Source organism: Dipodomys spectabilis, unplaced genomic scaffold, assembly GCF_019054845.1.
Source record: "Dipodomys spectabilis isolate Male_0828 unplaced genomic scaffold, ASM1905484v1 ptg000363l, whole genome shotgun sequence".
NCBI lineage: Eukaryota > Metazoa > Chordata > Mammalia > Rodentia > Heteromyidae > Dipodomys > Dipodomys spectabilis.
The window spans coordinates 3,250,725-3,264,269 of record NW_024871040.1 but is presented as its reverse complement, the minus strand read 5'-3'; the positions used below and the strand labels follow the sequence as shown (position 1 = coordinate 3,264,269).

The window sequence follows — 13,545 nt, the reverse complement described above, 5'->3', positions numbered from 1 at the left end:
GGTTCTGAGAGAACACTCTTACTTAAGGTTTATTTATAGAGTTTCCTACAAATTACAAGTTTAACCTGGGTGTAGAGCAGCAGGCTTTTGTGGTTGTGTGCTTAATTTGGGGGAGGAGAAGGAGCTATCTCTGAGGTCCCATGGATGGCCTCCTCTGCTACTTCATGCTGTCAGCTCAAGGCTTTCCCACTGCCTCAGCAGAGTTCCCTAGTTTCTGACAAAACCAGTGGAGGGGACTGAGTTGTTCTACATTGGGTGATTAAAACTTGAATGGCAAAAAAACAAAAAACTTGAATGGCCTCTAGATATTTGATAAGGTACTAACATGGATTGGTGGTTGGATCACTAACCCAAAAAAGCTGGAGGAAAGCCTCTTATATGGGTTTCACATGTCCTGTCCTGCTGTTTGAAAACGTTCCTAGCAAGGACCCTTAAGTACCAAAACGTACCCTTTCATAGAAGAAGGTCTTAAGTCTAGATAGTATTCACCTAAAAACACTCAAGGGAGCCAGGTATTGGTGGCTCACTCCTGTAATCCTAGCTACCTAGGAGACTGAGATTTAAGGATCAAAGTTCAAAGCTAGCCCAGGCAGGAAAGTCCATGAAAGTCTCTCCAATTAACCACCAAAAAATTGGGATTGGAGCTGTTCTAAATAATTATTTAGGGCTTTAAAAGCTAGTTTGGCACAGAAATGGAGGGACAAAGGGTGAACAAATGCAGCATTCACTAGACACTATATTGAAAATGTACTATATAATTTGTGGGTGGGGACAGGAGGGAAACATTGGATAAGACTGAGGGGGACATTGTCCAAAAATAAATGTGCTCATTACCTGACTTACATAACTGTAACCTCTCTTTATATCACCTTTCTTTCTTTCTTTCTTTCTTTCTTTCTTTCTTTCTTTCTTTCTTTCTTTCTTTCTTTCGTCATGAGGCTTGAACTCTGGGCCTTTCTTTCTTTCTTTCTTTCTTTCTTTCTTTCTTTCTTTCTTTCTTTCTTTCTTTCTTTCTTTCTTTCTTTCTTTCTTTCTTTCTTTCGTCATGAGGCTTGAACTCTGGGCCTGGGCACTGTCCCTCAACTCTTCAGCTCAAAGCAAGTGCCCTACCACTTGAGCCACAGCGCCATTTCCGGTTTTCTGGTAGTTTATTGGAGATAAGAGTCTCACAGACTTTCCTGCCCGGGCTTTGAACAGTGATCCTTAGATCTCAGCCTCCTGCATAGCTAGGATTACAGGTGTGAGCCACCAGTGCCCAGCTACATCACCTTTATAATAACAATTTAAAAAGAAATTCACCAAATAAAGAAGAAAGTTACTTTGAAGCCAGGCCCCAGTGGCTCATGCTTGTAATTCTAGCTACTTAGGAGGCTGAGATTTAAGGATTGCAGTTTGAAGCCAGCCCAGGCAGGACAGTCTGTGAGACTCTTATCTCCAATTAACTGCCAAAAAAAGCCAAAAGTGGAGCTGCAGCTCAAGTGGTAGAGCACCAGCCTTGAGCAAAGTAAAAAAGCCCAAGGACAGTGCCCAGGCCATGAGTTCAAGCCTCAACGCGCATGCGCGCGAGCACACACACACACACACACACACACACACACACACACACACACACACACACACACAGGAAAAACTGCTTTTGTTGGGGGGAGGGGGCTCCGGTCGTGGGCGTGAACTCTGGGCCTGGGTGCTATCCCTCAGCTCTTCAGCTCAAGGCTAGCACTTTACCACTTGAGCCACAGCACCACTTCCGGCTTTTTTTTTCTGCTTATGTGGTACTGAGGAATCGAACCCAGGGCCTCACGCATGCAAGGCAAGCGCTCTACCACTGAGCCACCTTCCCAGCCCCAAACTGCTTTTTTTTCAGCGAAACCCATGTGTCTTTTTTTTTTTTGGTCAGTCGTGGGGCCTGAACTCGGCCTGGGCGCTGTCCTTCAGCTCAAGGCTAGCGCTCTACCACTTGAGCCACAGCACCACTTCTGACTTTTTCTGCTTATGGTGCTGAGGAATCAAATCCAGGGCCTCATGCATGCGAGGCAAGCACTCTACTACTGAGGCACCTTCCCAGCCCCAGCCCGTGTGTCTTTAATGAGGAGTCTCAATGCCATATTCTTTAAGCCTGGGCTGAGCACAAATCATCATTGTGGCCAGGCTCAAGTTTATAACACAAGCTACTCTGGAGTCTGAGATTTGAGGATTGAGGTTTGAAGCTAGCCCAGAGAGGCAAATCCAAGAGACTCTTAATCTCCAAATAATCAGCAAAAAGCTATATGAAGGTATGTTTTAAATAGCTAGGAGTGAAAAGGCTAATAAGCAAGAGCTTGAGGAGTTCAAGCCTAAGTACTTGCACCAAAACAAAACAAGAAGTTCCTGCCCAGAAGTTCAAGTTCAGTATATGCTTTAAAAAAAATGAAGATGGCTCAGTGGTAGAATGCTTGCCTTGCATGCATAAGGCCCTCGGTTCAATTCCTCAGCACCACATAAGCAGAAAAAAAAAGTCGGAAGTGGTGCTGTGGCTCAAGTGGAAGAGCACTAGCCTTGAGCTGAAGAGCTGAGGTACAGTGCCTAGGCCCAGAGTTCAGGCCCCATGACCGACAAAAAAAAACAAACCACCAGGAAATGGCACTGTGGCTCAAATGGTAGATTGTTCGCCTTGAGCTGAAGAGCTCAGGAATAGCACCCAGGCCCAGAGTTCAAACCCCAAGACTTACCAACAACAAAGAAAAGGAACCATCAGCGGGGCAGCAGTGGCTCAAGCCTGGTGCTCAGGAGACTGAGCGCTAAGGATGATCATGGTTCAAAGCCAGCCTGGCCAGGAACGTCTTATCTCCAATTAACCACCAAAAAAAACAGGTGGCTCAAGTGGTAGAGCATGAGCCTTGAGTTGAAGAGCTGAGGGACAGGGTGCAGGCCCAGAGTTCAAGACCCATGACCACCAGTCACAAGCTTGGATACCATAAAAACACTTGGACACTGATGTTCATTACTTCACTATAATAGCTAAGTTATGGAAACAGCCCAGATGCCCTATAGTGAGTGGCTCAAGAGAATGTGGTACCTTTAACACAATAGAATTTTACATGGCTATTAGAATAGTATTAAGTCATTTGCAGGGAAATGGGTGGACCTAGAACAAATCATGGGAAGGGATGTGAGCCTAGCTCAGAGAGACAAACGAAGCATGTTTTCTCTAGGTCTACAATACACGGGACATGATAAATTGTACTGGACTCAAGACATTCATACAAAATATGACCAAAGGAGGAAACTCAGGGGAAGAACACAAAGGTGCAATGCCTATGTGCCTCTGACCATACAAAATATCTATCAAAATGAACTCCAGGAAGTAGAACCAACAAAAATAGAGCTGCCAGATGATCAAGAGTAAAGCAACTCAAAGCCATTGGAACTGACCCAGACCCTGGGGTTTCCCAGGCAATGAGCCACGTGGCTCGTCTGGCTAGTGTTGGCCTCGGCAGCAGGGGCGGAACTCAAGGTGACTCCCTTGTCGGGCCCCACCCTCCGTCCTGCAGAATACCTTGGGCTGTTGGTGGCTCGTGAACTCAGACGTCCTTTCTATTGGCGTTCTTAAGGAGGCGGGCGAACACGATATTTTGGAGTTCATTGCTTATCGTCTCTGTCCGTCATGATGCTTTCTCCTTTTTATTGGCTAGAGTCGGGGCGAGGCGTGGTTTGGCGGGCGCCTTGACATGGCAGACGCCGGCAGCTGGCAGGTGAGCACCTGGGGTTCTTTGAGTTTGGTCGGATCTGCGGCCCCGATTGACCCCCCCCTCCCCACTCTCTCCAGAAAAGCAAGTGGGACGGGGTCGCGGGTGGGGCTTGGCGCTCGTGTGCTTCTCAGACATTATCCCTTCCCGCAGCCGCCGCGGCCCTGCGAGGCCTACCGTGAGGAGTGGAAGCTCTGCCGCAGCGCCAGGCACTTCCTGCACCATTACTACGTCCACGGCGAGCCGCCCGCCTGCGCGCAGTGGCTACGCGACCTGACCAGCTGTCGCGACTGGGAGGAGAGCCGGAGCGCCAAGGCCCAGGTGCGCCCGGTGGGAGGCCGGAACGCGCGTCCTTCCCTCCCGCTTCCCGACTTTCTATCTACGGAATGGCGTTAAGGAAGGAAGGCCAACCTTCAGGGGTAGGGCCGACCGCCCTCCTGCGGAGGATCGGGATGTGATCGCACCGGTCGTCCTCCAGCCAGCCTTCACCGAACCAGGGTTAAGGACGCAGGAAAGAAAGAAGGCCCTAACAAGGCGCTGGTGTCCCACACCAGTAGTCCTAGCTACACCGGAGGCTGGGATCGGAGGGTCTCGGTTCGAAGACAACTCAGACAGGAAAAGTCCTTGAGATTCTCTAGTTCGCCACCAGAAAGACATGTGGAGCTGTGGCTCAAGTGGTAAAGCACTAACCTTGAGGGGGAAAAAAGCTGAGAGACAGTGCCAGGCCCTAAGTTCAAGCCCTAGTATTTGGGGGGCAGGGAGGGAGGAGTTACGTCTATATGAGCTGTTATATACTGGTTTGGTTTCATAGGAAGTCCGAACTGTGTTGTAGATTTCAGAGTAATACAGTATTCGTGGGAGTATCTGTGGTTCTAGCTAAATATCAAATGCATCCCTGTGGATATCAAAGCTTTACTTCTGGAAGTTACTAAGTTATCCCCAAGAAGTAATTGGATAACAGTGTACAGTTTAAAATTCAAAATGTTAAGCCAGGCGCTGGTGGCTCACGCCAGTTATCCTAGCTACTCAGGAGGCTGAGATATGAGGATCGAGATTCAAAGCCAGCCCGGGCAGGACAGTCCGTGAGACTCTTATCTCCGATTAACCACCAGAAAACCTAAAGTGGTGTTGTGGTGCAGGTGGTAGAGCAGCCTTGAGCTGAAGAACTGAGGGACAGCGCCGAGGCCCAGAGTTAAAGCCCCACGACCTACAAAAAAAAAGTCAAAATACTCTGTCAGTATTTATGATAATGTAATAACTGAAGGCATCCTAAATTTCACTGCTATAAAATTGACCAGATAATTTTTTCTACATATGAATACAGAACCATTAAAAAGAAAGAATAGAGCTGGGCGCCAGTGGCTCATGCCAGTAAAAATAGGTATGAGAGTGAGGATCAGGATACATTGTTTACATGCATGGAAATACCGCAATGAAACCAAACCTTCCTTGTACAACTAATGAATGCTAATTTTTAAAAGGAGGAATAAGACACTCTTGGGAAAAAAAATAGATAGTAATCTATCTAAGCATAGAAAGTTATCTACAGAATTTAGAGGGGGGAAAAATATAGGGAACTAGGCAGCAGAAAATCATTCCTTCTCTAGGGAAATATGACAGTTCCTACAATTTGGACCTAGGAAGGTATTAGGGACGTTAAAAAGGTCTTTCATTTCCTATTTTATTTATTTATTTTTTATTTGGTGCTGGCTTGTTTTGTTTTTTTTTTCTGCTCATGGCTGGATTTCTACCACTTGACCACAGCTCCACTTCTGGTTTTCTGGTAGCTAGCTGGAGATAAGAGTTTCATGGACCTGCCTGCCTCCACTGGTTTTGAACTGCGATCCTTAGATTTCAGCCGGTTGGGTTGTCAGGCTTCTCTTTCTTTCATTCTTTCTTTTTCCTTCCTTCCTTCCTTCCTTCCTCCCTTCCTTCCTTCCTTCCTTCCTTTCTTTCTTTCTCTCTTTTTTTTTCCAGTTCTGGGGCTTGAACTCAGGGCCTGGGCACTGTCCCTGAGCTTCTTTTGCTCAAGGTTAGCACTCTACCACTTGAGCCACAGCACCACTTCCAGCCTTTTCTGTTTATGTGGTACTGAGGACTCAAACCCAGGGCTTTATGCGTGCTAGGCAAGCACCATACCACTGAGCCACATTCCCAGCCCTCTAGTGGCTTTTTAAACACAAATATTTTATGTACTAGTACTATAGCTTAATGCTGGAGCACTTAGTTACAAAACACAAATCACTGGGTTCGGGCTGGGAAGGTAGCTCAGTGCTTGCCTGGCATGCATGAGTCCCTGGGTTCGATTCCTCAGCACCACATAAGCAGAAAAAGCTGGAAATGGCAGTCAAGTGGTAGAGTACTAGCCTTGAGCTGAAGAGCTGAGGGACAGTTCCCAGGCCCAGAGTTCAGGCCCCATGACCGACCAAAAAATACATATATAGAGAGAGAGCTTGAATATAGACAGCCAAATAGGTCTGCTTTGAATCTGCTGCTTACCAGGGGTTTATTGCCAGGATTCCACCCTGTCATAATACACGGCTGTGTCTGTCTGTGTGGAGTCAGTGGCTGAGACCAGCTTGTAGATTGCAGGATCCTAGTACACACAGCCCTGTGCAGGTGGTTTGGCTTCATTTTCATCCTCATAGTTGCACCTTCAGACTTTTTCTCCTCCCTACTCAGTACCTCTAGCCTCAGGCTTGGCAGGTGAGACTGCCTCAGACTCACTAGGCCTGTGCAAGTAGAAACCCAGATGTTTTTAAATTCCTGAAATTAGGATGGTGTACATCACAGTTTTTCTTAGTAAGTTATGAGAAACAATAATTTAGCTAGATTGATGTGTACTAATATGAAACAGCTGTCAAGGTATACTAGAAGCACTTTATACTTGCTATTGAATATCTGTATTCAGAAAGATGCTAAGGAGGTAGGTGATCTGGGGTCATGATAGCACTTGGGACTTTGAGACCCAGCTGTGAAGCAGGAAGTGACCATAGTCTTGTTTGCACAGCAATCCCTCTGTGAGAGCGAGCGGGCCCGCATCCAAGCTGCACAGAAACACACCCTGGTATGGGTCTTGAGGCAGAGGCCCCCTGCAGAATGGCACCTTCCTCTGCCACAGGAGAAGGATGAGTGATGAATGACCAGCACCCCTGGCCTTGCCTGTGTGGCTTCCTTGAGTGTTTCTTATGGGGCCTGATGTAGCCCCAAGAACTGTGACTAGCCCACAACTGTATGTGTCCCTCTGAGCAACGGCCTGACCTGGACTACAGAACTGAACCTCCCAGTCCTGCCTGCCACCCTTCATCATGCACCAGGGCATCCTGCCATGGTGATGCTCCAAAAGATAATTTGTGCTCACAATTACACAAAGGCAAGCATTGTGGCAAGTACCTATGAGTGGCCAGATCAGGCTGACTCATCTCTACCCCCACTCCAAGAACAGCAGCACCACAGGTATCAGCCTTGATGTAGAATTCTCAGGTAAACCCTGGTGTGTTAGCCTGACCCCTGGGTAGGTCAGAATGAAGTGACTCAACAGCTGTGCTGCTGTGAATGCCTCTCCTTGTTTCAGGCTTGGTGGCTGCTGTATATTGCCAGCCCTTGGCACTGAAGCATGGGACTCACCCTCTGCTCACTGCCATGCACATATAGGTAGAGCATGCTGAGCAGGCAGTGCTTGCTGGCCCTCTGCCCCAGTGTTTCAACACAGGCTCCCAGGGAGCCCTCCAAAAGATGTGGGCTTTTTGCTTTTGTTTTAATGAAGTTCACATAGCTACAGAACACATGACCTTACAGTTGTGCATGCAGTCTAGGCTTAAAAGAAAACCCAGGCATTAGTGGTTCATGCCTGTAATCCTAGCTACTCAGGAGGCTGAAATCGGAGGACTGCAGTTTAGAGCCAGCCTGGGCAGCAAAATCTGTGATACTCTTACATCCAGTGAACAACCAAAAAAGTTGGAACTGGAGCTGTGGCTCAAGTAGTACAGGGCTAGCCCTGAGCAAAAAAAAACTCGGGGATAGTATCTAGGCCCCAAGTTCAAGCCCCAGAAGCAGCGCCTACGTGTGCACATGTATACACACACACAAAGCCCACAGCCTGAGTTCAAGCTCTAGTACTGGCACCAATGGTCATGAAAGGGCATCCAAAGAGCTGAGTGAGGACAGAGCTCAGCTACTTTGCATAGCATGCATAAGGCTCTGAGTTCAAGCCCAAAGCCTCTGGAATTTAGACCTTCCCTCAGAAAGCCATTTCACATGTTCAGATCCAAATAAAAACTGAAAACTAAACTCATACCTGTTAGACTTCCTGTCAATGTTATATTCAAAGAGTATGCTTTTTCTCTTGTGGGTGTTTTAAAAATCCATGTCTATAAACCACCAAGAACACCACCAAGCAGTCTCTTTATTGCTAATAAGATGATCAGCAGGCCTCATGTGGGGACCAGTCTGGCACATGCCCAGCATCTTCTCTACTTCCTTCCTGGCCACATCTTATTCTTTGAGACAAAATCATTGATCACTTTAGAAAGGCATATATTAAAGCCTAAGATGTCCTCTCAAATGTGTTTTATCCTATGTTCTGTGAAAGGTGGTAGGTAATGTACTCAGCATCTCAAGAACAAAGCAGAGTGTAAAACAAAAGCATGGGTGAGAGGGTATGAAGTAATAGGGTAAATATCCAAGTATATGCATGAGTGGAATTATTACAATGAAACCTCCCACATTGTACAATTAATTTGCACTAGTAAAGAATGCAAAAATAAAGAGCCAGGTTACTCCAACCTGGAGGCAAATCAGTCAACCCAGTGGTTGCTTTAATAATGATCATTTCTAACCAATGAAGAGCAAGAAGGCTGCTGGAGATAGATACTTGTAAACACAAGGAAGGGCCATCTGAATGTTGTAATCTGTGATATGAGGAATTGGGGCAGCTATCCTGGGATAGTGGGTGGAAAGACTGCTGAGGTACCAGTTGAGAAAGGCTTTGCCTGTGCAGTTACATCCTGTCATATCCTATCTGTTTAGCCCTGTGCGGTGTGAAAGCTTTATGCACAGCTACAATGTATTCTTTTGCTAGCCTATGGGTCTGTGGGAATATTCAGGCTGCTCTAAGGTGCCATGGTGGTATTGTGACTCCTCCCCCTATAGAACTAGTCCCACACCAGCAGATAATCTTTCTGGACAGAATGTTGCTGCATTCAACCCTATGTTCATTTTTCCTTTTGAGTTGCAACTCAAACCTAGAGCCTTTCACATTCAATGCACAGGCCTACCTCTGAGTTCTAATCTGGTATATACTGCTACTTGTAGCACATTTATCAGTAAAACTGGTTTCAGAAAGACAATGTTTATCTGTACTCTGCAGGATACATACACTGCCATTTTCATCTCAGTCAGCCAAGGTCTCAGTCTTAAAACTGACAAGTTGCCTTCAACAAGTTTCTCTTTTAAGGGAAAGATATAAACATTGAACACTGGCAAATATGAGTCTCAGGCTAGGGATATAGTTCAGTAGCAGACCACTTACCTAGCATGTACTAGGTCCAAATTCAATATCCAACATTAAATATGCCTAAAATGTGGTCAGTGTTTGGAAGAAAGGGTATACAAGTCTAAAATAGAAGTGTCAGCCGGGCGCTGGTGGCTCATGCCTGTAATCCTAGCTACTCAGGAGGCTGAGATCTGAGGATCGTGGTTCAAAGCCAGCCCCGGCAGGAGAGACCGTGAGACTCCCATCTCCAATAAACCACCAGAAAACCGGAAGTGGCGCTGTAGCTCAAGTGGTAGAGCGCTCGCCTTGAGCTGAAGAGCTGAGGGACAGCGCCCAGGCCCAGAGTTCAAGCACCATGACTGACAAAAATAAATTAATAAAATAAAATAAAATAGAAGTGTCTTTCACACTTTTTGTAGAAAATAGTAAACAAGTAAACACCCTTTAGTCCTATACCTACTATTAAAACTTATCATAGGCCAGGTGTTGGAGGCTCACACCTGTAATCCTGGCTACTCGAAAGCTGAGATCTGAGGATCGTGGTACAAAGCCAGCCCAGGCAGAAAGGTCCCTGTGAGACTCTTATCTCCAATTACCTACTCAGAAAAAGCTGGAAGTGGCACTGTGGCTCAAGTGGTAGAGTGCTAGCCTTGAGCAAAATAAGCTCAGGGACAGCACCCTGAGTTTAAACCCCAGGACCAGCACCAGAAAAAATAAAGAAAAAGAAAAGAAAAATCACTTAAATTAGCTTCACAGAACATGTCATTCAGAACTCAGTGTTACTTTCAAGAAATTGCTGTGCGCTCAGGGTGAAACCCCTATAATAAACTGCTATCCACACAACAAGTTGGGTGAAAAAGTCAGAAAATTGTGCTGAGCTTAAAAAACAAGGCCAAGCTTAGAGGGATACATGTGGTATGTAACACTGGTGAAATAATGTAGAACATACTAATTGTTGTTAGAGGTAAGGCTTAGAGGAATGCTGTCTTTCAAAGAAGTCTTATGTTGAAAAGATCCACACAATCTGACTTGTGCTTCCACAGGGCTGTGCATGACAAAATTGTGTACAGCCAAATACAATCACAAATTGGGACACAACATAGAAGAACCAGTATGTTCTATAGAGTGCCAAAGTCAATTTCTAGGTCTTGACACTATTGTTGTGTGAAAGGTGTTGACAGTAAAACTGGGATAAGGGTTTTCAGAACTTCCTGGACAATTACATGTGCAACTTTCTGTTGAATCCAGTTACTTCAAAATTAAAAGGTAAAAAACAGCGGGGCATGGTGATGTACACATATAATTCCAGCACTTGGCAGACTGAGGCAATTAGATCATAAATTTGGGACCATCCTAGATTACATAGCATTTTTCTCAAAAATGTACACTGGTTGCTTACAATCCTAGCTACTCAGGAATCTGCGATCTGAAGTTAGCTTAGGGAAGAAAAGTCTGACTAACCAACCAAACCCTGACTGGAGGGTATGGCCCAAATAGTGGAGTGCCAGCTGTGAGAGAAAATGCCAAGCAGGAGTACCTGAGGCCCTGAGTTCAAACCATTGTACCAAAACAAATCAGCACAAAACAAAGTGCTACAGGAAGCAAATGTGCTGGGGCCTTGTTTTGGTGTAGAAGGCCTCATAAACCTGAGCTTACATGAGGTGGTTCCAGCCCTTCTGGGAAGAGAAAGGGCCCCATAGAGGTGGAGGGAACCAACACCATATGTTGACAGGAGAGGGTGCTGTTAGCTCTGCTCAGAGGTCTGGATGTGATTCCTGTGGTAACAGCAATCTCTGACTTTTGTTCTATAGAAACATCAAACTGAGCTGGGCACCAGTGGCTCATGCTTGTAATCCTAGCTACTCAGGAGGCTGAGATCTAAGGATCTCGGTTCAAAGCCAGCCTGGGCAAGAAAGCCCATGAAACTCTTATCTCCAATAAACCACCAGAAAACCGGAAGTGGTGCTGTAGCTCAAGTGGTAGAGCACTAGCCTTGAGCTGAAGAGCTGAGGGACAGCGCTCAGGCCCAGAGTTCAAGCACCATGACCGACAAAGAAAGAAAGAAAGAAAAAGAAACATCAAACTGCTTCAGAGGAGCAATCAGTGAACATAGCTACCATGAACAGATGAGCTGGCTACCGCAATAGAACAAGCAAAAGTGGACAGTAGCTTGAACCTCAGAGACAGATGTGGAGCTCAGAAAAAGTGGTTACAATCAGTATCTGACTCAGGTAGAGTCTAAGCCTGTGCTTTTTACTTATATGTGTATAATATCTATTTTGGTGCCAGTCCTTAGGGCTTGGGCACTGTCCCTTAGCTTTTTCACTCAAAGCTAGTGCTTTACCACTTAAGCCATAGCTTCACTTCTGGCTCTTTGGTGGTTAATTGGAGATAAATGTGGACTTTCCTGCCCAGGCTGACTTGGAAATGCTAACCTCAGATCTCAGGCTCCTAAGATGCAAGGATTATAGACATGAGCCACCAGTGCCAGAAATGACTTTTAACAAAAATGCTAAAACCACTCAATGGGAGAAAAGACCTTTTTTGCTGTTTGTTTTGAAACAATCTTGCCATGGAGCCCACATTGGCCTGGAAATCTACTCCATACAAGCTTGTCTAAAACTTGTGATGTTTGGCCTCAGCCTCCAGTTTTGAGATTTCAGGAGTGCAGTCATGCCTGAAGCTAACTTTTCCCCCCAGTACTGGGTTTGAACTCAGGTCCTTAAGGTTGCTAGGCAGGTACTCTACCAGAGTTATACCTCTAGTTGGTTTTTGTTTTTATTCCCTCACGGCTAACACTTTACTAGAACTAGCACTTGAGCACAGCTCCACTTCAACCTTTCTTTTTCTTTTGTTTTTTTTTTTGGTGGTTAATTGGAGATAACCTGCTCAGGCTGGCTTTGAACCGCAATCTTCAGATCTCAGCCTCTTGAGTATCTAGGATTTGGGGTGTGAACCACCCGCACCTGGCCAAAGAGGGTATTCAAAGAAGTAAAGGCACTAGGAGCTCAAGCCAGCCCGGGCAGGAAAGTCTGTGAAACTTTTATCTCCAATTAATCACAGAAAAAGAAGTGGGGCTGTGGCTAAACTGCTAGAGAGCAAAGGAGCAAAAGGAGCTCAGGGACAGTGCCCAGAGTTCAAGTTCCAGGACTGCAAAAAAAAAAAAAAAGGTTAATGACCTTTATACCTCCTAGCTACTCAGGAGGCTAAATAAGATCTGAGAGTCAGAGTTGAGGCAGAGCACTGGCGAATGAGCAAAATAAGCCACAGTTACTGAGTTTGCATCTGGCCTAAGACCCTGGGAGGTGGAGGGGATGTGACAATCAAGGTTTGAAGCCAGCCCAGGCAGATTGAAGACTCTTTAACTAGAATCAACCAGCTACCAGAAATGTAGCTCAAGTGGCAGAGCACCAGTAATAAGCAGAAAAAGCTAAGTGAGAGCATGAAACACACACACACACACACACACACACACACACACACACACACACACACACACACACAGAGTAATGAACTGCAAATGAAGTCATTAGGGTAGGTGCTCCACTCATCATGAGAAGAGCAGCCACTTGAAGACATGGGGAAAAGATGGCCATTTGCAAACCATGAAGACAGGCCTTAAAAGAAATCAAACCAATTGGGTATCAGTGGCTCATGCCTGTAATCATAGCTACTCAGGAGGCTGAGATCTGAGGATCATGGTTTGAAGCCAGCTTGGGCAGGAAAGTCTATGAGACTCATCTCCAGTTAATGACAAAAAGCTGTAGTTCAAGTGGTAGATCACTTGCCTTGGAGCACAAAAGCTCAGGGGCAGTGCCCAGGCCCAGAGTTCAAGCCTCAGGACTGGCAAAAGGGGGAAAATCTAACCATAGCCAGCACCGTGGCTCACCAGTGGCATCAGTGGATACTCAGGAGACTGAGCTCTGAAGACAGGTGCAGAGCTAGCTCTGGCAGAAAAGTCTGTGAGACTCTTATCTCCAATTGCCCAGAAAAAGCCAGAAGTGGAGCCTGTGGCCCAAATGGCAGATCACCAGCCTTGAGCCCAAAAGCTCAGGCAGGGACAGCACCCAAGTCAAGCCTTGAGGTCAAGCTAAAACTGGCACCAAAAATTAAAATAAAACAAGGAAAAAAACTTTACTAGAGTCTCAGTTGTTTAAGCCACCAGCCTAGTGTTTTGTTATGGCAGCCTGAACAGATACATACATTAACCATTTACGGCAATAAATGAAACACCGAGCTCCTTGCTTCACTTGGACCTCATGCCCTCCTGGAGGACAGAGCAGCTTTAATGTGTCCCTAGCTTGTCCTATTCTCTAAAGCCTTCCT

General features: G+C 46.0%; 1 protein-coding gene across 1 annotated transcript; it reads left to right on the top strand.

Annotated features, from left to right (window-relative positions):
- The first annotated feature begins 3,691 nt into the window (after window positions 1-3,691).
- On the top strand, window positions 3,692-7,636 carry CUNH22orf39 (chromosome unknown C22orf39 homolog). The gene is made up of 3 exons (XM_042666288.1): window positions 3,692-3,731; window positions 3,879-4,046; window positions 6,736-7,636. The coding sequence occupies exons 1-3, from the start codon at window positions 3,708-3,710 to the stop codon at window positions 6,859-6,861; spliced, it is 318 nt and encodes a 105-aa protein (XP_042522222.1). The 5' UTR covers window positions 3,692-3,707; the 3' UTR covers window positions 6,862-7,636.
- Window positions 7,637-13,545: the final 5,909 nt, after the last annotated feature.